General features: G+C 46.2%; 1 protein-coding gene across 1 annotated transcript in view; it reads right to left on the bottom strand.

The window, feature by feature from the left end:
• Positions 1-1,085: 1,085 nt before the first annotated feature.
• Positions 1,086-27,114, bottom strand: part of tfeb (transcription factor EB) — a 30,178-nt gene continuing 4,149 nt past the window's right edge. The window contains exons 2-11 of the mRNA XM_053868141.1: positions 12,424-12,528; positions 11,768-11,935; positions 9,949-10,047; positions 9,692-9,862; positions 9,069-9,158; positions 5,494-5,611; positions 5,360-5,410; positions 5,044-5,119; positions 3,508-3,655; positions 1,086-3,388 (exon numbers count right to left, since the gene is read on the bottom strand). Of these exons, the coding sequence (XP_053724116.1) occupies positions 2,819-3,388; positions 3,508-3,655; positions 5,044-5,119; positions 5,360-5,410; positions 5,494-5,611; positions 9,069-9,158; positions 9,692-9,862; positions 9,949-10,047; positions 11,768-11,935; positions 12,424-12,453 (1,521 nt within the window). The 5' untranslated portion in view covers positions 12,454-12,528 and the 3' untranslated portion in view covers positions 1,086-2,818. The remainder of the gene's footprint in view (positions 3,389-3,507; positions 3,656-5,043; positions 5,120-5,359; positions 5,411-5,493; positions 5,612-9,068; positions 9,159-9,691; positions 9,863-9,948; positions 10,048-11,767; positions 11,936-12,423; positions 12,529-27,114) is intronic.

Raw genomic sequence — 27,114 nt, 5'->3', positions numbered from 1 at the left:
TCCACGTTCACCAGAAGATAGAATTTGTTCGCTCATCTTTATGTGAGTGAGTGGAGTTTTTGTTGGGAAACACTCTTTCTGGCCATTGATGCTTCTACATGTGTAAACCTTTGACCTTTTCTTTTTGTAACATGCTTAAACACAAATGTCTGCACTGGTTTGAAGAAGCTCTCAAAGACCCCTGTGCTTCATGTCATGACAATCAAGGGTATCATTTTGGTGTATTCCACTGTAAACACACAACCTTTGGGGGTGTACTGACTCTACCCGACAAGCAAGGGGCTGCTCTCAGATCAATAACTAACTCCAAGTCACTTCAGCGCACTTTATTGAGCGTTAAATAGTTTATCACCACAATACGAATCTAAAAAAAGGATGTTTGTAGCTCAGCTTGAAGCTCATCTCAGCGGACCGTTAAGCATCCTGGATGAGAAGATGAAACAAGACTTGCAGCAGTTTTAAAGGGAATAAGGGAGTTGAACTTGGACATGTACCGGACGCTTCCAGACATCGACACGTTTTAGAATCTAGACTCGGATTCTGGAGTATTCCTTCATTCCTCCCACCATGAGGAAATGCAGCAGTGTTCATAAATCTTGATGTGTGCTGGAAACTTGCGTATCCACAAAACACTAGGTTGTTTGGTTTGGACGCTTGGTTTTAGATATTTACCAACACAGCTCTTACCTGAAGAAGTGAAGTGAAGTAGCACTACATTAATTGCAAGATAAAAAGTTTTGATGGTGCAACAGCATGAGCACAGGCAACAGCTAGTTGCAAAATAGGTACATTCCTGATTTCTTATTGATACAAAAAGTATGAATGTACACACACCTTGAGGAGGACAGGACTGTGCCGCATCACCTCCAGCCCTTTTAGACTAACCTTGCTTGGTGGTCTCCAACTGAAACATTCTGAAGCATTTTATAGGTAGAAATCTAACCAGCAAAGTACAACAAAACAGTATTATGATGTGCTATCTAAATGGTACTTTTAAACTTTGTAAAATATGTCCATTGGTTCACACACACACACACACGCATCCATGGAAAAACACCCAGCCAGGAGAGGATTTTGGTGACACATTTTATATCATCCGTCAAATGAGTACCAAATTTCCCAGTGTTGTTGTGCAAAGGGACGTTGAGCACCATCGGAGTGTTGATGGGGCGTTCACAGAGAAACAGAAACCCCGGTTTCTTGGATCAGAATTACAGTGAATGAACACAACAATCTAGAAGACAGAAAGGCACATTGTGGAACAGGTGAGCTTGAGCCCGGACTGAACTGAGTTGTGTTTTATAAATACATGAGTTTCACTCCCTGTTTTTTCCCCCAGTGGTTTAACACCATTACAGTGCACAGCGATGAGAAGAAAGGGCGGTTTGGAATACACATTTAAATTAAAAAAAAAAAAAAAGGACATGTAAGTGGCTTTGGCAACAAAAAAAAACATCTAAATGAATCCATACACACAATAATATAGTTTCCAGTGCTTTTGGAGATGAAGTCATCACAAAATTCAAATCAAGACAGAAAGTTTATTATATTCATTTCTCTCCCGTCTCTACTGATCATTGCAGAAAATGAACCCGCTGGTTCAACACGTGGCTGCAGTGTTTCTTTGCAGCAGGCCGGACAACACTTGGATTCGCAGACGAAGTCCACAGATAAAGACACTTGTGGCGCAGTGGAGCGTGACAGTGCTGACCAAGGGAAATGGTTTACTACCCGAAGAGTTGCAGGAGCTGCCAAAACAGTTCATTTAGCTGAACTCAGTGATAAATACTTTCCCCCACATGGTGGATTTTGTGCTCCAAATGAGTCCAGTCCTCCTGTTCTTGGATGAGCAGAGGCAACAGCCATCAATACATACGTGGAGACTGCAAACACGTACTTGTTGCAAGGAGGACGCACAGCTACATAATTGAGCGGACAGAAAGGCACCGTGTGATTTTCCACGCTTCAAGCTTTGGCATTTTTCTTATTAAAAACCTCCCTGTCTACTTTCCTTTGGCGACCGTGACTTTTAGTTTCGCTGTATTGATTATGATGCCGTTGTTAAAGGCTTCCAGAACAAGTCTATATCACGGCTGTGTGTTAAGACGTTCCACAGAAAGGAGTGAGTGAAGCTGTGAAAGATGCATTCTCCTTGGATAATAGCTGTATTTGGTGCAAAGCATTTACAGGCACTTGAAAGGCACTCAGATCTGCACCTTCAAACTCCTATGAAGAGCAGCAGCAGGGTTAAAAGGGCTGTGAGCCTGATGTGGTAGAGGTTAACTGCTCCTGGTCGCCAGAGTCTTTATACCCTGTTTAGAAGGTGGAACGGTGAACAAGTGTTGAGAGGAAACATTTACAAGTGCGAGGTGTGAAGCCGACACAGGTGAAGTTTAAAAAAAAACAAAAACAAATGTGAGAGTCGCTGGAGGCTGAATTATTCATGCCGGTCTGTGAAGACTTCCACTTGATTGGCTATTGTTCAGGCCATCATTTATAATTATTAAACCCCATTGACGTGGAAAAAAACTTGTCCTCCATAAAGTGGAACGATGCATAGCCGCGTATCTGATCACTCCGCTCTAATTAACTGCCGCTTTTGTCCCGTGTTCAATTAAGATTCCGAGGCCGCCTCATGGAAACAAGCAGGCTGGGGAACTCCTGACCCGCCGGCATCGACTCGCGCCTTGTAAATGTCCAGTCTGACAGGCACCTCGGAGCGGTTGTGTTGGCGCGCACCATTGTGACGCCGCTCTGACGTGTGTGTGTGTGTGTCGGGGTGGGAGCGCTGGTATGGGAGTGCGGGGGGAGTGTGTATCTACAGTACGTCTCCATCCTCTATGCTGAAGCTGGAGCGGCGACTTGAGTCGACAGAGGCTTCTGGGGACATGGCGGAGAGGAGCGGGTCTCCGCCCATCGGGGACAGGGGCTCGTCCATCATCAGGAAGCTGAGGTCGCCTCTTCTGCCCTGGACGTCCAGTCCAGCCAGGTCCCCCAGCCCCGACATGCTGTCGGAGAACGCGGGCATCCCGTCGCACAAGTCCAAGGACTGGCTAAAGTCAAAGGGCTGGGAGCTTCCAACAGCCGGGTACTGGATGGGCTGCTGGGTTTGAAGGTGCTGGGGGGGCAGCTGCATCTGCCGGGGCTGCGGCGGAGCCTGGTGGTGGTGGTGGTGCTGGTTCGGAGGGAGGAAGTGGTGCTGCTGGGCCTGTGGGTGAGCTTGGTTCTGGGATACGTGCTGGTGGTGGGCGTGCGCTTGCTGGTGGTGAGCCAGGTTCTCCTCCGGACTGGTCTCCTGTTTAATGAAAGGAGCCATCAGCTCTGTGGGGTTCAAGCCGGAGGGGGAGGTGCTGGGGAGGCCGTGGATGTGAGCCTGCATCTCCAACTCCTGTCAGACAGGGAAACAGAGGTCACTACTTTTGTCTGTGACCTCCACCACCCAAGAGGTCAGAAGCTGACACGCACAAGATACCGTTCCACGGCAGCTTAAGGGTGTTGAGCGTGTACCTGGATGCGCAATAATAACTGTTTGTTGGCCATCTCCATCCGCTTGAAGTTATTTTCCACCTCTCTGGTCCTCTGCACATCCTTCTGCATGCGCTTGATGTACTCCACCGACGCCCTCAGTATGGTGCCTTTGTTCCAGCGCACGTCACTGCAACACAAGTGCATCATCATGACTCTAAAAGAACGTCCTCCTCGAATGAACGGAATGCTCTACATTGGGGCGACATCCGTAGTAACAAACGCTAAGGTTGAAAAATCAGAACTCCAGCGACAAGTCGAAGCGTGTCAACCGATCAGAGGCCAGATTTCATGGAGTCACGTGCGGATATGCACATTTCCCCAACAAGAAGAAGCTGAGCATAGCGGTTGCTGACATTCCTGAGCTGTGCGACCTCAAAGGTCCCTCCACCAGGAGCGAGCTAGAGTAGAAGAGAGCTTGTCTGGGGAACAATGGCCGAAGTCCTCCTCGCAAACTGTTGCAGGAAGTCATGGAACGGCCTGAGTCATGACATGTATTCTGACCCCCCTTTTTAACACGGCTCTACATGTTGATTTTGTTGACTTGTCACATTTAGGAAAGGATCATTCAGGATACCTTTGCAGTGCCAAACAGTCCCAACAAATATATAGCGCTTTAACTGTGTATACTGAAAATCACAGTCAAAAGTAATTTCATAGAAGCTGCATCACCTGTGACGCATGACATGCTGTTTTCTCCCAGCGAAGATAATAAATGTCAATAGTTCATCTGGAAACTTCCAAAGAAGGGACGTATCTTTGTGCTCTGAGAAGGACACTGTTGCGTAATGAGGAGTGGATGGAGCCTTGCAAATGCTAACATTAGCCACAATAGTTTAAAGGGAGAGTGACTTGTTTCGGCCTGCAACGTGGACAATGTCTAAAGGTTTTGGCCCTTTCAGTGAGTCTCACGCCCCAACAGTAAAAAAATCTGTTTGGACAAGGTAACCAAAGGACTTACTTCTCACCGACGACAAAACTATTTTCCTTTATAATGATCCAACAACATTGCGATGAAATGTTTTGGTTCAACTTTAGATTTACAGTGGACTTTCACTATCACCGCTTCAGGCTTTTTCTACACATAAGCACTGCAACTCCCACCTGGCGGTGGGAGTTCTTCCCTTTGTGGACGCTGGCTCAGGTGACGCTCGGAATTCTGAACCTGCCTGACATGAATGGTTTGTTTTAGCTTCCAAATGTGGGCAACCCTGCAGATGTTACATATTGATAACCTGCTTACACAGGGAATTATAAAACTCAACTTCACTAACAGACAAACAACAATCATCTTTTTCCTTTACACGTTCAGAGGCTGCAGTTTGGTTGCCTCTTAAAAAGATGGTTCACAGATCAGGTCCGAATGGCGCTATGTTCTTGTGCCACCTCACTTTTATTCTCCACCTTTTCCAAAATAACTGTGCAACAATCTCTGAAGGCCATCAACGTTGTAAACTCTCCCTGTGGCACATATGAGACAGGAAGTGGACGCTCAGACACAGGCTCACTGCCACTCACAGGTCATTGGTTTTGGGAATCATGGTGCCCAGCTCCTTAATGCGATCATTGATGTTGAACCGTCTTCTTCTTTCAACTGGTGAAGACATGTAAAGATGAAGAAGAGAAAGACAATTATCTGTCTGTCCACAGTACAGGATGAACAGATGCAAAGGGCACAAAAACACCCTCCACCCCCCTCCCCCTGCCCCCACACAGGTAATTACGCTGGAGTGCCAGAGCAGCAAAAAGAGCAAGTTATCCATCCACCCACGTCAGCTGAATCCGCTTTATAGAAGTGCTCCGGCTATAAAACCTTTTTCGGAGAAAGACTCACTCAGATTGTGGTTATCTTTCTTCTGTCTCTCCTTGGCCAGCGCTCGGACCTCTGCGTCTTTGCAAAAACAAAAAGTGATTAACCAGGAGCCAACGCACCGTGGAAAGGCTGGGATGACAAAACAGCGGTCGCACCTGAGAGTTCACGTTTGATGGTGAGGTTGGCCGGACAGGAGTTGCTGGTCATGCCAATGGTTGGACCCTTCATCCCAGGACCGGTGTACACGTCCAGGTGGCTGCTGGAGAGCGGCAGCTGCAGCACGAGCACAGTGGAGTCAAGCTCTGCTCATCCAGCATCGCAAAGTGACACACTTCAAACTACAAAGTCGAGGTCAAAGAAATCCTCCTTCCCTCCATGACTCCGTAATGAGCCTTTTAAAGCCAGCAGTAAAACACATTGCAGGCGACAACGCAGCACAATCACTCACTGCCAGTACACAACAATGATTGACTATCAGCTCATCTGCAGCCTCTTATCTTCCTTTATGGCTTCTTTCTCTCCTCCGACTCGCACGGCTCCCCCGGACGCTGCACTTTAGACGTTGCGTAAATAAGCAATGATTTGAATTTGCTCCCTTCTAAGTGTCCTTCCTTTTAATTATATTATCTGTTCGTATATATTTTATTGAGCGGAGGCGAAATCCTCTTGGTTTCATGGCGGCTTCTGTGCCAGGCGGATCATGAGAGCAGGCAGGGGAGAAGATAAGATTATCTGCTGCTACTGTGCGAGTCGGCCCGTCAAACATTCACACAACTTCAGCGCTCAGAATGAATCACTCAGAGGGAATTTGTCAGCAGCAACCACCAGCAACTCACAGCTACACATCACCTTTTTTCAGGATTTCAGCGAAAACATCTTCCTTATAACTAGTTCTGGGCTCAGCAAAACTTTTATTGAGATTAAGAAATGAAATGCCAGGCCAGACTTCCAACAGCATGCAATCCTAATTCCTTCCAGCTTCCTGCTTGCAAATGTGGCGCCTACCTTATTCGCCACTTTGGACTTATATTTTCTCGTAACCTCCCTGGACTTGTGCCTGGTATTCCCTGCTCAACGCTGAGATTCCAAGAATTCCATCCAGCCTGCCGCTTTAATCCTGGTCAGGATTAGCAGGTGAGTTTTCATTTGCTGCCCTGTCAAACGGGAATATGGCTGGGAATTTCTTGTTCTCTGTGTGTGGCGAGTTCTCGCGCTGGCTTGATCGATTCATTAATCTAATCAGACAGTGATGAGCGATGAATGCTTTTTCCTGCAGAACCACTCAACTGCCAAGAATCAGATTATTCAGTTCCTCTTTGCACCCAAGCAGCTGAGTCACTTCAGAAGCACGATTCCAAGGGCGAGTTACTTTGATGGTCCCATATTCCTGCACAACATCCCCACCCCTCCAGCAGCTCCAGACTGGAGTTCAAACTGCCGATAAGAAAGAGAAAACTCTGAAAAGGTCTCACCAGCTGAATCTCTTCTCCGTCAATAACTTCCACAATGGCATAGGTCTTACTCATCTCCTTCATCCTCCACTCCCATCCACGGCTGGCTCTCCTTGCTCCCGGCTCTCGCACTCACACACTCGCACAGGTCGCTCCGACCGCAGCGCTGTGATACTGACCTCGGCAGCACCAGCCAGTCTCTCTTCTACCTTCAGCTCCCCACCAAACCAGAGTGAACTTTCCCCTAACTGGACTTTCAGCCTGTTTTTACCCTCTCACAAATTGCCCTTATCCCCCTTCCCTCCTCCCTCCCTGAACTCCCCACCTCCCCCCCGCCCCCTCCCTCTTTTCGGACGTCTTGTAAACAAGTTGAACTCTAACTACCGGCAGTTTAATTGTTAATTTTCAGAGCGCGCGTCTTCCAACACAAAGGCTCGTACAGTCTGCACGCACATGTTTTTTTCTTCAGCTTCTAACCATGTTGGGCCCAGATTGAGGCTGGAATGTTTTGTCCATAACTCGATTACACACTTGCATATGTGTGACTAGAATCTCTGTGTACTCAAGAGAAGGAAAAAAGACATCTCTTTCCGACATGCTAGCAAAGAAGAACAGAAGTACACAGCTAATGCATGACTCCTTTACAAACTCTGAATACACTCAATGGTGAAATCTGTGCTTCAGCTACTTGAGACTGCATCGTAATCCCCCGCAGAGTAAGGGCTCAACTCAAGCAAAACTCCAAATTCACAACTCACTTGTGAACACAGTGAGCATAAGGTTATTGGATAAAAAAAGTCACCTAACATCCATTCATTTTCCTATTCCCTGATGGAGCCAACATTCAGACGAACAAAGCTCACACACACAAACAAACCAATGAACGTTCACATGCTTTTGGGAGGAAACCAAAATGTACGGAGCTCAGCGTAGTGGTTCGCACTGCAGCCACATAGCAAGAAGTTTTACAGTTTGATTGGTTCCTTTCTGTGTGAGTTCTCTATGATTGGGTTTCCCCCAGGCACTCCGGTTTCCTCCCACAGTCCAGCAACACACAGAATATAATTACTCTGAAGGACTTCTTTATGTTTATTATTTATTCTTTTTTTATTTTGCATGTTTGTTTGAGTAACATTCCATACTCTCTCTGTTTCTTTATTACTCTTTTATTTTGAGCAGGAGTTGTGGTTGTAACAAAAAGCAATTTCCCCCCAGAAAGATAAAGTGATTCTGATTCAGATTCTTCCTCAGCTCAGTTTAACTGGGTTAGGTCTTCTTCCACTAATTCCAGACTCCCACCTCAGGCTCTCTGGTGGAATACCAAGGTCACACCTTGCAGCACCGAACACAACCCCTGGGAAACTTCCAGAAATCATCCTGACCGACCAGCGGCGTAGCAGAAGTTACTCGCTTCAGTATACAGTTTAGTTAAATGTTAGTTTTTAGGTGAAATATTCCACTTTAATGTCTCTATTTGTAAAGGCAGTCGCATGAAAACTGTTAGAGATGAAGTTCACTGTAAAAGAGAAGGATCTTCAGAGTGAGCTAGAGTTTGGGATGGAAGTAAATTCTCTCATAACGTGTATGATGACGTCAAAAGTCTGCGGACGTAATGAATTACATAACTTCCACAGATAAACCCCAGAAATCCTTCCTCATCTTAAGCCATATCATCACATTTCACAGCGGGTTCTTACTGTGTCCAGTGAAGCAAAGCATTGTGTCCACTATGCGCTGCTTGTGGCTGTCACTATTTATCCTACAACCTTCAACAGAAACACACCCTGAAATGACTGCCACCTGTTTGTGTCAAGCAGCAACTACATCAGGCACCACATTTGCAGATTGGGTCGTTTAAATGCACCAATGCTGCTTGTCGCAATTTTGGAGAGGATTCAGTGGAATTAAATATCGAGTGAGAAACGCTCAAAGTCTTGGCAGGGTGGAGAATATCTATGATTTCAGAAAAGTGCTTCATTTCAACAACAACCCGTTACAAAACAAAACAGATCTCCTGTGAAGTCAAACCCTCACTGCCACTAGATAGCGATGTGTCTTCGGCCAACATTCCATCTGCAGGCTGTGACTGGGTCACAGACTTCCTGTCAGACAGGAAGCAGTACATAAAAGCGAGGACCCTGCACCACATCGACAGGCAACATCTGACATCACCCAGAGGCTCAGAGTAGAGCACAAGCAGCTTTTCGTGGTAATTCACTCGGGTGCCTTTAGTGTTGTCAATGAGAGGCAGATAGAGTGTTTTGTCGTGTAGCACTTACTGTGTTTGGCATCTGAACAGACTCCATGTAGGCTTGGATATCATCATAGCTAGACTGCATGCTGATGATGTCATCGATGACGTCGTCCATCTGACAAAAGGAAGTCACATTGTAATTACAGTAAGTAAGTCGTGCCTCTGGTCAACTAAACTCCAACATGTGTGAAACCTGGCACCCAAATCCACCAGCCCTCTGAGTCCAACTCACACAGCAGACAGACACACTCACACAGACGTGAGTGTCTCTGAGAGGAGGATTTGGTCAAAGTCTCCCAGGTTCAAAGGCCTGCTGGCATCCTGCGGCTCTACTGTCACTGGTTAAGCAGTAATTACATCCACAGGATCATAATGGAGCGTTTAAACAGCGATGATGGCCGGTTAACACCAGCGAGCCACGGTTGTTACCCGTGTAGCACTGAGCACAACACATTAACACAAACTCCAGGCGGCATAAATCATGATAAAGCATACATAAAAAAATGGGGCAAAATGGCCGCTCGGCGTGCAATACTCAGTCCTCATAACTGTGACTCATCATTGGGTCACACTGCTGTGGTGAGTCAAGTGTTTTATGAGCAGGATTAGTTATTCATTCATCCACAGCAGGGAAGCTGGAGGCCATACCTCTTTCTCATGGCTGGAGTTGATGTTGAGCATCGCCATGGGGCTGTTGGGCGCACTGTTGCCGGATATGAACTGCTCGGTGCACACACGTGGGGAGTGGAGAGGAGCGGGGGCTGATGCTGAGACCCCTGTCGGGGAGGGTGGCACAGGCCCTGCTACAGCATGGATGGTCTGAGCAGGGGGAGGAGACAAGTCTGGTTTACTGCTCTCAAAAGTCTTGTCGGCTTGAATGACATCACACTGCATAAGAGTCGTACCTGTTTGGTAGCGTAGGTTGTCGACAGGTACTCTTTCACCTGCTGCCTCCGAGACTGACGGATGTGGTAGTCGGTGGGATTCTCCAGGTGAGTCTGGACCTGAGGTCAGGAGCAAAGCTTCTTCAAGTTTGACTGAGAGCCTTCAGTCTTTCCTGTTTGAGAGCCAAGCTCGAGCCTATTTGAACATTTTTGACTGAATTGACCAATTCAACTTCGAGCTGCCACTATTAACAGAGCTCCAGTGAGGGGACGGCCCGCTGGCCGACACCCAAAGAACCAGATCAGTTCTGAAATTGAAACCTTTATTGATAGCGTGATGGACTCCAGGCTGCAGACAGATGACAGACTTCCTTTCAGACAGGAAGCAGTGCATAAAGCTGAGGAAATATGGCAGGTGATCCCTGTACTCAACGTCTGCACGTCATCCATCAAGCCCATCACTTTTGCAATGACACCACTTTGATTGGACTGGACTGAGATGAGTTCTTCAGAGGTGGAAAGACCTGGTGCTTGATGCTCAGAGAGCTGATATTGTGGACCCCTGAGGACCACTTATCACATCAACCCCACCACCCTGGTCTTTGTGGAGACCATCCAACAGCTGGGATGAGCAACCTTCTCACCTTGTAGTGAGAGAGAACATCAGTTTCATCAGTTCCAAGGTGCAGAAAGCACAAAACCTGATTTACTTTGTGAGTCATCTGAGCTGGACAGACCTCTCTAATGATCTGGTTGTCATGGGACATCGAGGTGTGCAGGAGGGACAACCTGCTTCATCTGCTCGCTTCACTCAGCCGGGCTCTCCTCATGAACACCATCCTCATCTGTCACAGGTAACTTCTCTTCTGAATTGTCCACAACACACACTCTAACTGCTGAAACAAATCCTTCTCCTCAGAGTGAAGGCAAGAGATCACCACACATCAGGTCCCTTTTGTTATCGCTGGATTTTCCTACACTCACCCAGAGAACACAAAATATAGATTCGCAGACACGACCGCGTTTGTAACAGCAAACACACAAACTCCCTCTGGTGAGTTGCACAAGACATGCTCCGTCAAAGATAACACACTCAGGCATCTGAGGAATCAGACAAAAGCTGACTCCGTCCTGTATCAGTGTGTCCGCACTCTTATCTGCTCCCGGGCTGCTCAACTGCTCCGACACATTCTAGCTTCTGAGAACACCACCGGGTCGCTTCACCTCAGAACACATCCAAACCCTGATCGAAGCCTCACTGAAGGGTCTTTTACAGGAAATACAATATAATCCTTAAGAGGACACCAAATTCAATGACTTTACTGTAATTTAGTGACAATTTAAGTTAAGTTCCTCGTGCTTAAAAACAAAGTCACTCACATAACCCTTGATCTTTCATGGAAAAGACTGATTTCTTGTAAGCCAATAATAGAGCAACAAAACTTTAATACTACACAAAACATCTACATTTAACCAAGTAAGGATAATAAAACATTTCATGAACTGGCCTCATTTTCGCCATGCCAGTTTTCAAAAGCTCAGTGTGCCAGCATGCATTGCATGACCTTCATCTTCTCCGGGTGGCGAGACGGTCCGCTCGTGAGGTCTTCACTGTCCTTGACCTGTACAGACTTGTGATTTTACTTCTACTTCTACTTGTATTTTCAAGGCCTGTGACTAGACTAGACCAGACTGGGGCCACAGAGGGCAGCTTCCTTACATGTGTATGTGTAGTAGTGACAGCACCGTGACACACAATACACGACACATGGCATGTTTAGATGTTTCCACACTGTTCCAGAAACACACCATCATGGGTGACACCTGACACCACACTAACCTTGAGAACCTCCACCGGGACTTGCATGCTTTGGAAAGTTTGTGGAGTGCTGATGGCCGGCGTCGGGGCAGGTGGCGCCGCCATGCGCTGCTGCATGAACTGCATGGCTGCATTCTGCTGCTGCTGCCGCTCGCGCTGCTCCTCCTGCTGCAGCTTGTCTCGCATCAGCTGAGCACATAGAGACACCAGACAGATGAGAAGGTGAAGCTGACTGAAACCTCTGTAACAGTTAGCATCGAGAGCTAGAACAGGACGGTACGCCACACAGAGACAGACAAAGAAGGTTTGTAGATATCACAGGTGTTTTGGTGAAAAGATGGTAGTGCTACAGTCGTAAGCATGTCGTGAGATCATCACATCTCCTGTTTCTCCGCTCAAACAACCAGAACGGGGACCTGGTTCTTGGTCTTGTTTTTGCAGAGAGGGAAACATTTTGGATTTACCCCTTTCGAAATGTAGAATAATTTATTAAACGCTTGAACTTCTACTAGTTTTGGAAGTCATTTCCACACTTAGATTCACTTACGCTCCGTGAGGCAACTTTTGAAGCGTGAATATAAATAGGATGAAGAGCTTGAATTGTTGCAGTGCATTATGGGACTCGTGGTGTGAGAGATGGAAGCAGCAAGTCCTGGGTTATTAGAGTCGTTGTTTACCTGCAACCTCAAGCCAGTGCGCGAGGCCATGGCTGGGGGTCGGGGGGGCAGGGGAGGGCGAGACGAGGTCAGTGCACCGCAGTCCAGCCCGAGAGGTGGATGAAGCTGCAGAAGAAACCCAGGTTTTATGAGACATTCAGACTGTAAACACATAAAAGGAATAAGAGTGAAGGGCTACTGTGACATCCGCCTGCTGCAAGAGTGTTGCTCAAAGATTAACCAACTGGTGCAGGAACACTGGAACTATTTCCTACCACTTCACGACACACAACTGAGCGTCGGCCATGTCTCAGAATCTTCCGTGTGTCAGGAAGACAGGTCAGAAATCAGCATCTGACTAGCAGCAGTTGATCCACTGCTCAATCACTGCCCTGACGTATCGAACTGAAAACATCCAGCTGGACTTATTAATACAACACAAGGAGCTGTACTCTCTTCCTCAAACACAATTTACCAGTTATCAAATCAATTATCCACGTCAGAGACACTGCGACAATGGCTGCTTGTGGGTGCACGAGTCCTCAACTGAACACATTCATACCAGTTTGTTACGATGATGTCAGACTGAAGGGGCAACTCTGGGTTTGGGGCACTTTGATTTGGCTTCTGATTCAAACTGCAAGCAGGACATGGTAGAAAACACATCTGTACCACCCTCAAACAGTCAAACACCATGGCCCCCTGATGGGTCGTGGGTACCTTTCAGAACTGACCTCTGGCCTCAGGGTCAGACTTTTTCCTTTGTGTGAGTCCCATACAGCAGGTGTGTCAGACTCGAGGCCAGCTAAATCACTCTGTCTGGTCTGGAAGATGGTTGGCACAAAACCAAATTCCACACACTCTTACCTGTGAAGACCCCAGAGTCAAGGACAAGTTTGTTGTTGAACAGAGATTAACAAAGTTCCAAAAATAGAAACATTGTGGTGGAGGGAAGGCATTTTGAAGGGAGATGGTGACGGGACAATAGTGGCTAAAATTAGCCATCACTAGCTAATGTCAATCACACAAGATGATTGACACCCCAGCATTACAGGCTGGTGAGGTGGGGGTCACCCAGGACAGGTCCCCAGCCTATTGGAGAACACACACAGACTGACAACTGACACACACCAGCGGACTGAAATTGATCTGTTTGTTTCTGTACTGAGAGAGGAAACCAGAGCACACAACAGGGGCGCATGCAAGCGTGGGGAGAAGTCAGGAGACGTGAAGTTGTGGTTCCCTAGTAGCACAACCAGGAGGACAAGAGGGAGACAACACCCACAGTGTGAAGGGCTGAACTGAACCAACATGCTCTGATCTCTGGTGCGTGCAGTGTCTCCGGGGTCACGTGCCAGTCATGTGCTCTTGTTTTCCTGCTGGGATCATGTGAGAAGACAGAGATGGGGAACACCCTCACCTCATCCACTTCCTCCTGCACTCTGGCAGCACATCACGGCCAACTCCACCATAAATGACCAAGAGAGTCTAGACGAGGTGTGAGGGGAAACGCCGGCGTCTCTGCGGCTGACACGCCAGCATTTGACTTGATCTGTTTGTTTATGGTAATAGGGAGACAGGCGCAGACAGAAGAAGACACTGGCCATGAAGAGCTCTTTGTGCGTGACGTACAATAAGAAAGACATCTCCTATTGAGCGCCACTGAAGCGGCTGGCCCAACAAACTTTACATTTCTGCGTCCGAGGACACACACTGCCGCCTTTGTGTGGCGCACAAACAAGTATCACTAACGGCGCACATTTTGAAGGGATGAAAACAAAGGCACACAACTGGGCTGATGGCACTTGTGTAGCGGTTCATTTAGAGTCTGATGATGAACTTATTTCTGCTTCAGATTCAATCGATCACGGTGTCAGTCACACTGCAACAAACACCAAATCACAAGCTTTACAAGAAATAAAAGGATCTTCACTGCCCACACAAACATGTTGACGACTTGTCAAACTCAGAGCCAAGTGTCACGTCACAAACACGTCTACTTCAGATTTAAATTTCACCCTAATAAGTTAAACTAGCCATGGACTACCTGAACACAAAGTCAAAGACGGCTCAGCTAAGATGCCAACGCGTCTCATTATTACATCACTACCCTAATATTTTGCCAACTATAAGCAGCAAAATTTCAGACACAATATCAGTCTCTTTTAAGAAATTCTGAATTTATTAACTGAATACATCTCAGATGAAATACAAAACACTGTCAATCAATTTTACATGAATGACAATGAAGTAAAACAAAACATATACTGCACTCACAGACTGCATTTTCACGCCTTTTACAAGCAGCGCAATTCACCCCCACGATGAGGAGTGGCGCCGTGATCTCGAGTCCATCTGATCAACCAGAAATGCCATTAGAGCAGTGGTTCTTAATAAATCCGTTGCGCCTCCCCCAGGAAGAGGAAAATGTTTAAACCCCCCACCCCACCCCCCAACTCTCCGCTGCCTCTGTAAATAGTATCATTTGTCTATAAAACTATTATCCGTACACTTCTGTATCACATTGTACCCTTGTTAACATTAAAGAAAAGACAAAAGAAAGTAATATAGAGCACCTTATAATAAAGAATAACTTTATTAACATTGGTTTTGAATGTTACAGAAAAGACTTAAAGTGCATCTATTTGCCTGAAATTAAAAAAAAATAATCATGAGTGGATGTGCAATTACAATTTGTTCTAGTACGGCAAAAAAGTATGTTCCCAGGTCACATGCGCTGCGCCCCCCCCACAGGGGATACACCCCTCTATTTGAGAAGGACTGCATTAGAGTAAGAAGTGCAGCTATGTTACTGGACACCAATATGAGTGTCGTAGGACAGCAGGGGAAGGTACCGCCTCCCTCGTCCTCAGATTGGCTAGAATGGCCAACCTCATCTCACGTTCAGGGCAGGGCTGAAGCAGTGAAGAGACTTGTGATCAGAGGACAGACCTGGGGGTTTACAAGGTCGCTGGTTCGCGGCCGGTGGAGGTTTTTCATGCATTCATTTTCCATTTCAATGAATGCATTATAATGCGATCAGTTTCAAATATGAAAGGAATAAATGGCCTTTTATAGTGTACTTTTAACAACCAATCACCAGTCCAAATAAAACTGCCTGCCTTTTCTTCCTTTATACACACATTTTCAATGAAGTTTCAGTCCTGTTCAAGGTTGCGGGGAGTGCTGGAGCTTATCCCAGCAGTCATTGGGGCAATTTGACCTCGCATGCAGGTCTTTGGGCTGCTCAGCTTATGAGATAAACATGCATATTGAACATCTCCACTCTGGTCGGGGTTTTTGAAAAGCATCGTTTCCACAGACTAATTCTCTGTGGTGTGAAGGAAGGCTTATTCCTTCGCTTCTAAAAATAACCAGCCAAGTCTAATCGTAGCCTAAGGTAAGTAGCTGAGAGGCAAATGTTTTAAGGTAAGTTGTTTGTTCATCATCATATATCAAATAACTGAAATTGGTTACAGTTAAGGTTAAGTGAGGATAGGCTTTCTAGCCAATTGGAACCAAGAAGGGAGTACCTTCCTCTACCATCCTAGGTTTCACAAATTTGCTTACAGTCTAAATGCTCCAAATTAAAAAAAACGTTAGTGATACCGCATATTTTAGAAAATACTACTCTGACTTTACCAATAACGCACAGTGACTTCTTGCTGTCTGCCAATGGATAGTCTTCATGATTGGAATCTGCCTCAAATCAATAAACAGTGACTTGGGTTTAATGCTGGTTAAATACAGGCTCAGATCAGTGGGTGTGAAGTCAGCAGGCCGAGCACGGCAGAGTGAACTCCAGCTGCATGTATTACGACGGACCCAATATACATTTATTTCAGTACATTATTTTAGAGTCCAACTCACGTACCCACTAATATCGGAGATCCTGAGCTGCTGTTGGCATTTGTCTCTGCTTGTCAGCTGATCCTCACACACAGTTGCACATACATTTCGTCAAATATACAGTAGGATGTTAGAACATGACAAACGTCACCTCTGTTGATTTACATTTGTGATGGTCTCCTGCCATCGGTGACTTATTTTGCAGAAATTCAGAGCATAAAAGAGACTTTTTTCTGGAGTCATCCTTGCTCCATTGTGCTGTTTGTTGACATCATCATCCAGAGCAAGCTCTCTTCACCGATTCGATGGCTCTCCTCTTCAGTGCCGGTACCGAAAGTTACCGCGACTAAAACACGCGGCCATCCTCGTTTGGATGGAGCGCCATTCTGTCCTTTACCTATATCAATCCGTGGCTGACCAAACACCAGCCTTCGTCTACAAAAATGGAAGGTGCAATAGGTGCTTCAATTGAAAACCATCCATCCATCGCTGCAAGGCTGAATTTGCCGTCAATATCGGATACGTAAGTCAACTTTCCTATCACTGGTGTCAGAACAACGCTTGACCACAGACACTCAGCCAAAAAAGTAAAACATCAGAAGCACAGTTCGGTTTGGATTCAAGTTGTGACATGACAAAATATTCACAGAGCAGAGCCTTAGGTTTGACAGACTAAGACCAGAGGACCAAAGCAGCGCGTATTCGCTAATCGTACACCACTTCATTCTTCTGTTCGTTTTTAACCCCATGTCTTAACAGTACTCTGCCCCTGTGTTGACGCTTTTCATGCAAAGCAGCGCCATCATGTGGCGCCTTCAAGAATTGTAGCAGACCTTTTGTGAGAGAATACTTTTAGAATGGCTATATGTTTATTGTTTCAATATTGATACTTGGCACGTGCGAATCAATATCGCAGGTCCCAATGAAATCATGCATTCTATCATTGTATTGATCATTTGGAACACACCTATCAGGACTGGACATCTTCAGTCACCGAAGGGAACTTCTCTTCATCCACAGCCAGTGCTACCTACGGTGTGCCACAAGGTTCCATTTTAGGTCCCATTTGATTTTCAATCGGCATGTTTCCTCGTGGACAAATCATCCAGCATCACCACGTGTTTTACCACTGCAATGCAGATGACATAGATTTACTTACCAATGAAGAACTGTCAAGGCAGAGCTGCTGTCCTGACATGCTGGTTGAGGTCACTAAGTGGATCGCACAAAAGTCAAAAACAGAAATATTACTTTCCCAGCTTCCTTGATAACAGCTTCTGACCCGTGTCCAAATAAATAACTTCTACAGCTCAAAAAATCTCTGCATCCTATTTGACTCCTCTCTTTCTTTTGACCCTCACATTAAAAAAAACAGCCCACCAGTTGAAAATGCGCACTACAATCCCCATGCTCTCACATGCCGACTAAGAAAAACTAATTCAAGCGTTCATATTCTCCCACCTGGACTACTGTAACTCTCTCCTCACTGGCATCAACTAGGAATCTCTGTCACGCCTTCAGCTGGTTCACGACTCAGCAGCGAGGCTTTTAATTGACTCTGACAGACGCCAGCACATCCCTCCTCTCTGCACTGGCTCCCTGTCCACTTCAGAATCCACTTTAAGATATTATTGATCACTTGTGTCTTGGCCTGGGCCCCCTACGAGCCAGCCAGGACCCTCAGATCCTCAGGTGACTCTCTGCTAGTTGTCCCTAAATCTAGACTTACTGTAATACTTAAGAATACAATTAAAATATAACAGCCATTATTTGTGGAGAAAAACATATCTTGTGAACTCAGTGAGAGACCTTCAGATACAGTTTTTGCTTCAGCCATCACTGTGGTTATCTTTGCTACTGTCCTGTCCCAGGTTTGACACGACGCCAAGGAGCTGAAGGGGAAGTTGACGTTCCTGAGTGCAGCCATGAGCCTAACACATCTCAAAAACAGAACTATATCTAAGTATTTTTTACAGCATCATTCCATTAAGAATCATGATGTTGATATTTTCCCTACACCCACAGCATTAACAGAGATCTAGCAGGTGTGCTAACCTAGCTCAAGCGCTCCTGTCCAAATATAAGAGAAAGGCTTGAAGATAATGGTGGGATCAATATCAGTAGTAGAAACTGCATCTCAACTCTGGACTGGAAATGATCATGGAAGGCAAGATCATCGTCAGCAGGGAGGCGGGGACAGGTCATACTGGGTCACATGGTCAGACTAGCGCACAGCAGCAGGATGTGACTGGATCTCAGCTTCACCCCGACATCACTGGTGAAGGAGGAACGTCTCCCCACTCCTGTTCCCTCACGGGGCTCAAGGTCAGGCCTCACAAACTTTCCCTCACGTGTGGCACATCGTCACCTCCTGTTGTGACCACAGCATGACGCACAGTATATTTACAGTGACACACGGCTGACACGTTGACAGGATATCACTTCCTGCTCCACAGGGTGACGCGCTGCAGCATCGCCTGGCATTGCACAGGGAGAAGTTAGCATGGTGACGGAGGGGGAACACAACAGGGCTATTGTGCAGCCGGCGATGTGATGTCACCGCCCCCCTCACTTCAAACACTGACAGCATGTGGGAGGACAAGCGGAGGAAGCACGGTCAGAGGTCACTCGGCGTTGGGCTACCGATTATTCACAAGCATGCGTGACAGAGGAGCTCTCACTGGACATTACTGACCATAGAGATGTGAGCACAGAGCTGCACACCAGTAGACTCACACCGGGGGGCAGTGTGGTGCTGCTGCACCTGTGCCAGCACAAGGTGCACACATGAGCTGGGTATTTATAGACGGCCTCCTTCAGCCATTAAACTCAAATCTGTCAAGGTCAGATCTACACCGGCAGACACCACCAAATCCAGCTCCAAAACATTTAGGCAACTGAAGTATTTGTAATCACAGTTTTAGAGCTGATGTATTCTGGAGAAGTGTTTACTATGCCCTCGCAGACACGCTTGTAAATATTTGGGATTTAAGTTTCCAGTATAAGCCAGCCAGGACTAGAATAACTCAACCTTTTCCCCGCGCCGTGCCAGCACATGCTTTGTTGCACTTTACAAAATGTGTGTGTGTGTGTGTGTGTTGTGTGTGTCATATATTGCTATACAGTCTGACTACATTTTCTGGCTGACATTAAAAACATGAAACCAAACCTGAGGACCCGTGGATTTGAATGTGAAATGTTCGATGAGACAAACACCAGTTGGCATTTGAACCGCCTCACACACATGTGAGCACGCACGCTCACACGCTCACACACACACGTTTGTATTTCTGTGCTTGTGAGGACATTCTCATGCCTCTCACCCTGAACTTAACCATCCAAAACACATAGCTAAACTTAAACAAGGACACTGAACCAAACGCCTACTACATTTACTGACATTTTAACCCTGAGGACACACACACACACACACTTAACCTTAGCCAGGATTCTGAACCAAACTTAAACGTAATTATAATGATCTAGTTGTTTTCACATTTTCACCCTCAACCGGCCAAAATGTCCTCATAAGTTCAGCGTCTTGTCAAAGACTGGTCCATATTAATACATGTGTACACACACACATGCTTGTATTTCTATTCTTGTGGTGACCTCTCATTGACATAACGTTTCCCCAGTCTCACACCCTAAACCTAACAATCCAAAGCACATGGCTCACCTCAACCAGGACTCTGAACCAAACTCAAACCCACACCACACCAAATGAGGTGGAGCTCAGGAACATGAAGGGAAAAAAAAGCTCTGGATGCTACAGTCACAGGACGAACGTCTAATGGCACATTATATCTGCAAACCTTGATCAGGATACAATGGGATTTCTGAACAAACAACCTAACACAACATGCCAAGGGGTAACAAGATAAGAGGAAGGAATGTAAAAGATTAACAAACAGAGAAGCAGATTGGATTAACGTATCAAATGAAACCTAGTTAACATGATTCTGTCGATCCCATCTGCACAAATCAAATATATGTGAAGCCTTCAAAAGGAAGCAGTGGATGCAGAAATACTAAACCACAGGCATGTTTGGGAATATGTAGTCTGATCATGTAAAACTGTGATGCTTCATTAGACTTCATTCTCGGACATTTTTCCGCCGTATTTGTGCCCATAAACCAGGAGAAATAGAGTTGAGTGACCATTGAAGTAGCAGTATAAACTGTAACTCCTGTGGAAAGATACCTGAGAAGTACAATCTGCAATGAAACTGAGTCATGACTGAGACTTCCAGAAAACATCTGAAGTCCTCGAAGTGAAACAACATGGTCAAAAAACACTAATGATTCACTCGTGTTCCTGAAGTGATCAGCATTTGTGCTCCAACAAAGTTTACAAGCAGGACTCTGGAAATCAACATGGACTTCATAAAGAACCAACTACGGCTGACAGTCTGCTCGAAAAAAAAACATATATATAAATATAAATAAAGGGGAGTTATAAGAACTATTCTTTTCTCTGCTGCTTTTCGATCCTGAGATCAAGTTGTGGGATGAGGATTCAAATAAGCCTCTCTTCTCCAAACCTTTCACACGGACGCACTACTAGAGAAATAACAGCTGCAATATTACTATTATTATTATGATCAATAATAAGAAGGAGAAGAAGAGTAACAATAACAACAACAATTGCAATAACAATAACAAAAGTCTTGTTTATTTTTCACAGTGTGCGCTTTTCTCTGCATGAATTATATTTCATCAAGGCTTCAGGTTTGGCGCAGGAAGTGAGTCATCCCTGAAGGCCAGGACATGCATGACTTCATTGGTAAGAATCAGCAGCTCAGTGGTGCCAGCTTTAGCCAACAAAGTGCATCACAGTTCATCCAACATCAGAGTTTCTTCACTTCCTCTGACATTTCTGTCATTCTTGTTTTGTCGTAGCTTTGAAGAAGCAGATTCAACAGGTTTGGAAACGCCATCATTTGTTGATGCTCAACTGCACACAGGGATCTTTCAGGCCCATGGGATACAAGTGTGTTTACTGTTTCATTTTCAGTTTCATTATCAGAGTGCGGCACTCCACCATAAGTTCACCAGCATAAAGAATAAATCTACATTTACCTCAAACATTTGTGCCGTGACCAATAAATGACTTTAGAATTGTTGTGTTCTGATGTATTTTCAAACGCTGCTCAGCCACGCACATCAGCAGAAACGCAGGATTATGAAACACAACAACACCCAGCATCACTTCCCCATTTCCATCCATCAGTTTCACAATTCGCTGAGTCACCAGTAAAGCACTGTCGACTCGGGCAAATCATAGAAACATACCGACTGTTGAGATGGATCGTCACTGGCGCCAGACTCTGTCACATTCTTTTATATAGAATACTGATTTTGGCACGAACATTCCCAGTTCATCAAATAATAAAATATCAGAATGTGAAATTACTAACTGCAACATAACATGAGATGATTTTTTTTTTAAATAAAGGTATATTTCTCTAATAGCAAATAAATGAGGATCAATGAGAACCTCACCGTTTTTTTTATATTACTGAACATGACAGAACGAAGACAGAAACAAAACTCAAACTCAACAAGGACTGAAAAGGAAATTTTAAAACATACATATATTTTTTTACAACTATCACTAAAAATGTAAAAATGAACGTGACTTCTCCAGTCCAACTTGATAGTGTGTGTTTTCTAACAAATGAAGAGACTCTCACCAGCGGCGCAGGCTATCCAGCAGAGAACATGCTACATCCAGAAGAAACAGATCCCCCAGCTCCCCACGTGCAAAGGCAAACTCTCACTGACAGGCTGCAGTTTTCATACACCAGCTGCAGCTCCGCCTCCATCCGGCGCAGTTACAGTAGTTGGAGTGACAGTCACTATTAGTCACCATCTTCCTTACTCGAACGACAACCTCAGCTTCCTATTCCTCTGCTCTTGTCCTCCCACGCTCCCCTCTTCCCCTAAATGAGAGCTGAAGTCTTAGGCAACAAGGACGAGCTTGTGTGCGCTCGACACACAACTGAGCCTCCAGTCCGGCCCTAGGCTCTCTGCCGGGCAAACACACACACGCACGTGTGCAAAACACTTCTGACTTGTCACTGAGTGTTTGAGATACAGATCCATGATGCAGCAGCTTTTGTTCTCCACTTCAGATTATCAACAGAAAACCAGAGGTACAATGACGTCAAGAGATTTGGGTCTCAGTCTGAACCATTTTTTGTCGATTCAAATCGGTATTGCGATGTAACAGAACGCGATTTTGGATGAAAAACAAAACCCTGCAGCAGAGGTTGCCAGAAAACTGGCAACCAAATCTGGCAACCGGCTCCACCAGTCACAGATCTGCTGTGACGGCACCATCTAACAGTCAAGCAGGAGCAGTTCAACACCAGTCCAAGGTGATCTGGACAGTCCACCCCATGTCTCACATCTGCTCTCGCTCTGATCATCTTCGTCATTGGTGTCATGTACCAAGTGCTGCTAGCAACGCGTCACGGTGAGCTCTGCATACGTACAAAGAAATAGGGGCCCCTCGCACACGTCTCTCTAATTCATCTGTTTCATTCATGACGACCTCAGGATCGGGAGACTGTCCCAGAGGGGGGGAGGTAGGGGACACTGAGGACAGGTCTCCGTTCCATCACAAACAGACCGCCACTCACACTCACTGATGGACACTGAACCTCTGCACCATGGAGCCAGAGTTGCTGCAAGCTAACACAAGCGACGCCTAGTCCAGGTTCCTCAGTTCAGTTTGATGTGTCTAGAAATCTGAAATCATTTAGCAGTGTTTTATTCAATGCCAAAAATGTGATTGTATAGAATGATACACTTTATGCAAACAAATCAAATAAACCACACTTAGAGTTTTGTCCCTGCATCAAAATAAATAAAGTACTGCATCCCTCATGAGTTTGATGGTACAGTTATGACCTGAGCGAAAAAGGGTCTCATTTTTCAACTATTGAGTGTAACTGACAAGACTGAAACGTTTCGACAAAGTAGCATTAGTTCCGTTTCTTAATATAAGGAGTTACACCGTGATAAAGACAGTTATTGGAGCATGAACGGGTAATGTTAACCATCAGGGATTTTACTGCAGATCTCTATTTTTGCCGGTTGCATCCCTACTCCACGGTTTCAACACAAGATCTCAGCCTTTACTCCTGCACCGCCCCAAACACACACACACAACTGGGACAGCGCAGCAAGGTCCAGCTGGCCGACAAGCAATCCTTGTTTGTACACAAAGCGTCCATCAGTGGATCAGCTCCGGTTCACATCGGGCCTGCCATGTATTTACTGGGCTATTTTGGTCCCTGGGCAGGACCCCACCAGGCGCCTCGCTCATTGGAGGCCACGGCTGCATTCTGCCGACCCCGGCCAATGGTGAGGTGAGTGTAGGAGGGCAATCATTGACCAAGACTGCCTTGTGCTCCTCCACAATGGAAGAACACACACACAGGCAGTCACACCATCCAACCTCTGCTGGACTCCAGCTTTCCTGTCGCCATGGCAGCAAAGTGGTTAAAAACAAATACTAATATATATATAGACGTCCACGGACAGTGTTGCACAGAAGTGTGCGTCTGCTATCGACTGACTCTGGAAGCAAGCAAAAGCAAATCTGAAGTTTGGGGTTGAAACAAAGTGAAAACCGGAGAGATGACGTCCCAACCCGCCCCACTGCATTTCTTCTTGCATGGCTGAGATGTTCAGAGAAGAGGAATGGAAGGAATCTGGGAGATGGTTTCACGATAAGAACACATTTGTGCTAGCGTTGTGGGTTATGCTCTCTTTTACAAAGTTCAGCTCCAAGTTCACCTCTGGGAAGAATAACAACTCCATCCACCTCAGTAGGAAGAAAGACAGGAGGAAGTTGGTCAGCATGACAGGTCATTTCCGGACATCCAAAAAGCTTGATTAACAAAGGTTGGAGTTACGTGAGCAGGAACGGTACACGCCTTTTTGACGCCACTTGTCATGAATTTAAGACAAAAACAATTCCATTTGTTCAAATACTCTTGTATTAGGAGTGTCTCCTCTTCTGGCATCAGGGTTCTGCTTCCCCCTGTCTCCTGTTTAATCAAAAAAAACTGACTTGAATGGCTGATTTTCCTTGACGCAGTGTAGACAGCCACTGCTGGAGCCGCCTGATGCAGAATCTGAAGAAAACAGATCAACAGTTGGATGTTCTGTTGGCTGATAAATGGATGTTAGTGGGCGCGTAACTCATACATCAAACACTTGGTCTATCAGAGATGATGGGTAGGCTGTGCAACTGTTTCCTGTTGAACTGGAAGTAGTTCTTGCACAGATGAACTTGTTCTCACTCTCCTGTAGTGGCCACTGGCTGCAGCTCTCCCAGTAGTAGATCCACTCTAACATCACATGCAACTGTTACACCTGGTGGGAGCTTTTGTTGTTGCAGCTGACCACTGTCTGCTGTTCAGACAGTGGTCAGCTGCATCACTTGGATGTGGTTGCACATGTGACAAGTTCTCAATATTAGTTGCTGTTACACTCTTTGTTCTTACGCATTAACTTAAGAAAGTGGGTCGGGTTTATTTTGTAAATGAGGAGGGTATAATAGGACACCCCCCAAAGGACTTGTGTAGCATGTGAAGTTCTGAAAAAGTCCTAGTCAGAAAACAGGCTGCCTCAAGAGGGTCGTCTTGTCATCATCCCTCTGGGCTCAATAAGAAAGTACAACGTGGGAGAGTCGCTCAGTGAGTCATTCGTTGGCTGAAGCATGAGCAGGTCACATGGACATGTGTGGGGTCAGACATGTTCCAGTAAGCTGGGGAGTTTTCATTAAACCTCAAACAGGAACACCTGAGAATCGGGCCGTTACTTACTGATTCAGAATCTGAACCAGTTCCCGATGCCCACCGTGCCTGATGAATCATCACGGCTATAACAATGACACAACGCGACGATACGCAGATTTTGATGTTATCAATGACATCGACTCATCGTTGCAGCCTCAGTCACAAGCACGAATGAGGACAGTCATGGTTCAACAGGAGGCAGTGCAGCTGTCGTGCTGGTCTGTAAACGTCTATGGCGGTGCTGGAACTTCGGACAAGTGCTGGTGTTGGTCCTGGAGTTGAAACACACACACTGTCCTGATGAGTGGCGACACAGAGCCGAGCCTCAGCTTATCTGATTTTCAAAAAGAATTGGCCTATCCGACGCAGCACGTCTGACTTCGGCTCCATGTGGACAGGGTCTGCGAGTGAGAGCTCCAGTGAAGGCACAGTCGTGTCATTTCCTGATGCCTCAGGGGTGGTTTCCAGTCACTGTGGTGGCGCTTCAAGGATATGGGTCTTTGAGCAGCTTCCTCCCTGCTCTCTAGCTTCTTGGTGATGTGCAACAAAAGCATTTGCACTGAAAGTTCACCACAGAGAGAGAGAGAGAGAGAATCTGTGTGGTTCATATGAGTCCCTCACAGAAAGAGGAAGCGTCACTTCAGGGACCCCATTATTAGCTTGATGCTGAACTTTTGGGGGAGATGAGCACATGTAAGGGGAGCAAAGAGACTGTACATCATGGATCTCAAACTCATGGCCCATGGGCGCAGCTAGAGTGAGAGCAGGCTGAGCGTTCGTCTCGTCAAACACAAGCCAAACAACAAGCGTCACCAACTTTCGAGAACACGCCCGCCTCCAGCCCCTCCACCTCCCCTGAGGTGTCCAATCGGCCTCTCACCCAGCTGAAGCATTGGTCACTTGAGGACCTCAGAATCATAATCACAGTGGCTCAGCAGTTACATGAAGTAAAGCCGAATCTGGGGACAGCATTTGTGTGCCGGTCTAGTGTGGCGTCAGAGTCTGGCCCATTCACGCATTATCATTAACGTCTTTGCAACTAAAGCTCGAAACAAATTCACTTCATACGATCATACATTTCAATGGAAATGAGCTTGGGTCCTGAACCTTATGATTCAGTTCCCTAACACCCCGACTCTTCTCTTGGGGGTCAGCTGACATGTCTCACCCACCCTTGTCGCACCTGGCTCCTCGTCGCACAAAGGGTTAATGTCAGTGTGAAACTGCATGCTCGGCTGCACATCTCGTCTCCACAAACACAGGCGAGATCAGAACTCTCAAAAGAGGATATGAGACCCAAGCGGAGTGCGAAGATGAGGAAGTCCAATCACGCAATCAGCACATGCCCCAAAACATCTCGCCCACGTTCACCTCTGACAGATCATGGGTCATATTGTCATGAATCACATGCTGCGCAGTCACCTCTGGGGTTTTCAGGAAAATACCTCGGCACTTCTAGAAAACCTTCCGGTTGTGTTGACTGAACAAATCTGGCAGTGATGCGTTTGCACCTGATGCTCTTTCACACGAGAGTAAGTGTCTGTTTGCCCAAGGAAAACTGAGCCCATCGCTGACCTACTCTACCTGCTGACCCCTCACCAATGAGGCAGAAAATATGTCCGCACACATGCCGAGGAACAACGGTGATCATTTGTGAGAGCAAAGACAGACCTTGAATGGACCCAAATAGAAGACAACATACATGTTTTTATGGCCAGTAAAAGGACTCCACCAGAGTCTCTCAGATGTCACCACTGCTCCACATACTAGTCACTAACCCCTCACAAAGCTGACAGTGACCTCATGGATGAGTGTGTTTACTGACCCCTGACCTGTGAACTCCACAACCCCGGAGGCAGCTCCACGTTTGTCCTCTCTGCTCTGCTGCTCCAAATCTGAAGTCACTTGGTGTGTTTTACGCTCCTGTGTTATTCATGAGTAAAGGTAGTTAGACTACAGAACCATGCCAAGTAGTCCCACTAAGGAAATAGAGTCCGATTGCCTCATGTCTTCCCAGAAAGAGAGCTGAACTACTGTAATGTCAGCT

The sequence above is a fragment of the Synchiropus splendidus genome, chromosome 6, assembly GCF_027744825.2.
Source record: "Synchiropus splendidus isolate RoL2022-P1 chromosome 6, RoL_Sspl_1.0, whole genome shotgun sequence".
Lineage (NCBI taxonomy): Eukaryota > Metazoa > Chordata > Actinopteri > Syngnathiformes > Callionymidae > Synchiropus > Synchiropus splendidus.
Note: the sequence above shows the minus strand (reverse complement) of the source record. Positions and strands in the feature narration are given on the sequence as shown.